Source organism: Cotesia glomerata, unplaced genomic scaffold (assembly GCF_020080835.1).
Source record: "Cotesia glomerata isolate CgM1 unplaced genomic scaffold, MPM_Cglom_v2.3 scaffold_2706, whole genome shotgun sequence".
NCBI lineage: Eukaryota > Metazoa > Arthropoda > Insecta > Hymenoptera > Braconidae > Cotesia > Cotesia glomerata.
In genome coordinates this window covers 1-1573 of record NW_025403226.1, presented here as the reverse complement: position 1 = coordinate 1573, position 1573 = coordinate 1, and the positions used below count along the sequence as shown (strand labels likewise).

At 28.0% G+C, this 1573-nt stretch overlaps 1 protein-coding gene across 1 annotated transcript; it reads right to left on the bottom strand.

The window, feature by feature from the left end:
• On the bottom strand, window positions 1–909 carry LOC123274262 (the record flags this gene model as incomplete). The annotated part of the gene is given in 1 exon segment (XM_044741832.1): window positions 1–909. A coding segment is annotated over 1 exon segment (180 nt), but the record flags the coding sequence as incomplete, so codon positions are not given.
• Window positions 910–1573: the final 664 nt, after the last annotated feature.

Here is a 1573-nt window from a genome sequence, read left to right as displayed (position 1 = left end):
ACTGCAGTCAGAACTTCCTGTGCTTCGTGATGCCTTTTTAGGTTCGATCCCAGAAAAAAAAGCAACTGCTTCTGAAGTACAGCTTGATGATAATGATTTAATTATCGGGCCCCTTAAAAATGGATGATTGTCATAAAGATAGTGCTTATTGAAAATGTCCAAACTATCAATCGAAAACATAGTGATATACCCAATCTGTCAATATTTACTGTTGTCGAAATTTTCAATTCTATTTTAGAAAACTATGAATGAAATACAATTTAATAATTTTTCGTTTGTCACTGTTGATTCTGTCACTAACCTCCAAAATTAACAATGGAGAGTTTTATTTTTTATAACATCAATAAACGGAGAAAATCGATTCTTTCATAATAGTACTAATTTACTAATAAAAAAGATGGTTAATCATGGTTATGCATGTACACTAAAAGGAGGTCCAAAGGAACTTATCACTTATTCACATTTGTAATAGAAATTTTTCTTGATGCATGAGTACAATTAACTTAGGAAAATCATCTAAATTATTAATTTCTATTATAAATTCACATCTAAAGACAATAAATTAATATACGATTGAAAATGATGAAAATTTATAAATCAATCAATTTAATTAAACGGAACAAATATTATCCGGTATTCGTATGCAGTTCTCACAAAATTATGATTTTTCCATTTGTAAATAACTGAATATCTCAACACAATAAAAGTACTGATGGTTTAAGCGTTCTAAAAATAAAATAATGAAATCGTTTTTAAGAATTTATTGTATACTTAACGGAATATCAACATGATGAAAAGTACATCTATTTATAATTTTACTTTCCGAATTTTTTTAACGGCTGGTAACAAAACTGAAGCACGTATAAACTGAACTGATCTCACAGTTCATACGATTCTGATTGAAATTCAAGAAAGGATACTCATCGTTTTAGACGATAGGTACATCTTTACACTGGGTTGGCCCAGAGCACTCAACAATCAATGTGATTCGTCCAATGGGATGTAGGAATAGGCGGTATAAATTTTTTACATGAGTCGAGTCTCCGCCTTCTGATCGATCTGATGAGATATTCATAAGCTTAACGAATAGATCAATTCCATTTGAAAAACCTTACAGTGTCATATTTTTCAATCATTTGTGAGAACTTTAATTTCAGTAAAGATGTATGAATAAGTAGAGTACTTCACAATAAATTAATCAATTCAGAGCCTTCATTATTCTACTCACTATAAAATATAATGAGCAATAGTGTTCAATTAGCTAAAAAACATTCTAACAGCTTTTTAAACGAATTTCATATACACTGTTAAAAATTTCTATTGTAATTTTACAAAAAATGTATTGGAAGCTAATAGGCAAAACAATTATTTAAAATTACAATTGGGTATAGTAATATTACAACACATATATAGCTTAGGGTGTTTCAAAAAAAAAAAAAAAAAAATTTTTTTGTTTCAATGGTGTTGAAAAATTGAAAGTACATTTAAAAATAAAAATTTTGGCGCCTATCAGAGCCCTTAATATTAATATTAAGGTTTGCCTCAATTCATTTGTAATTTTTCTATTTAAATA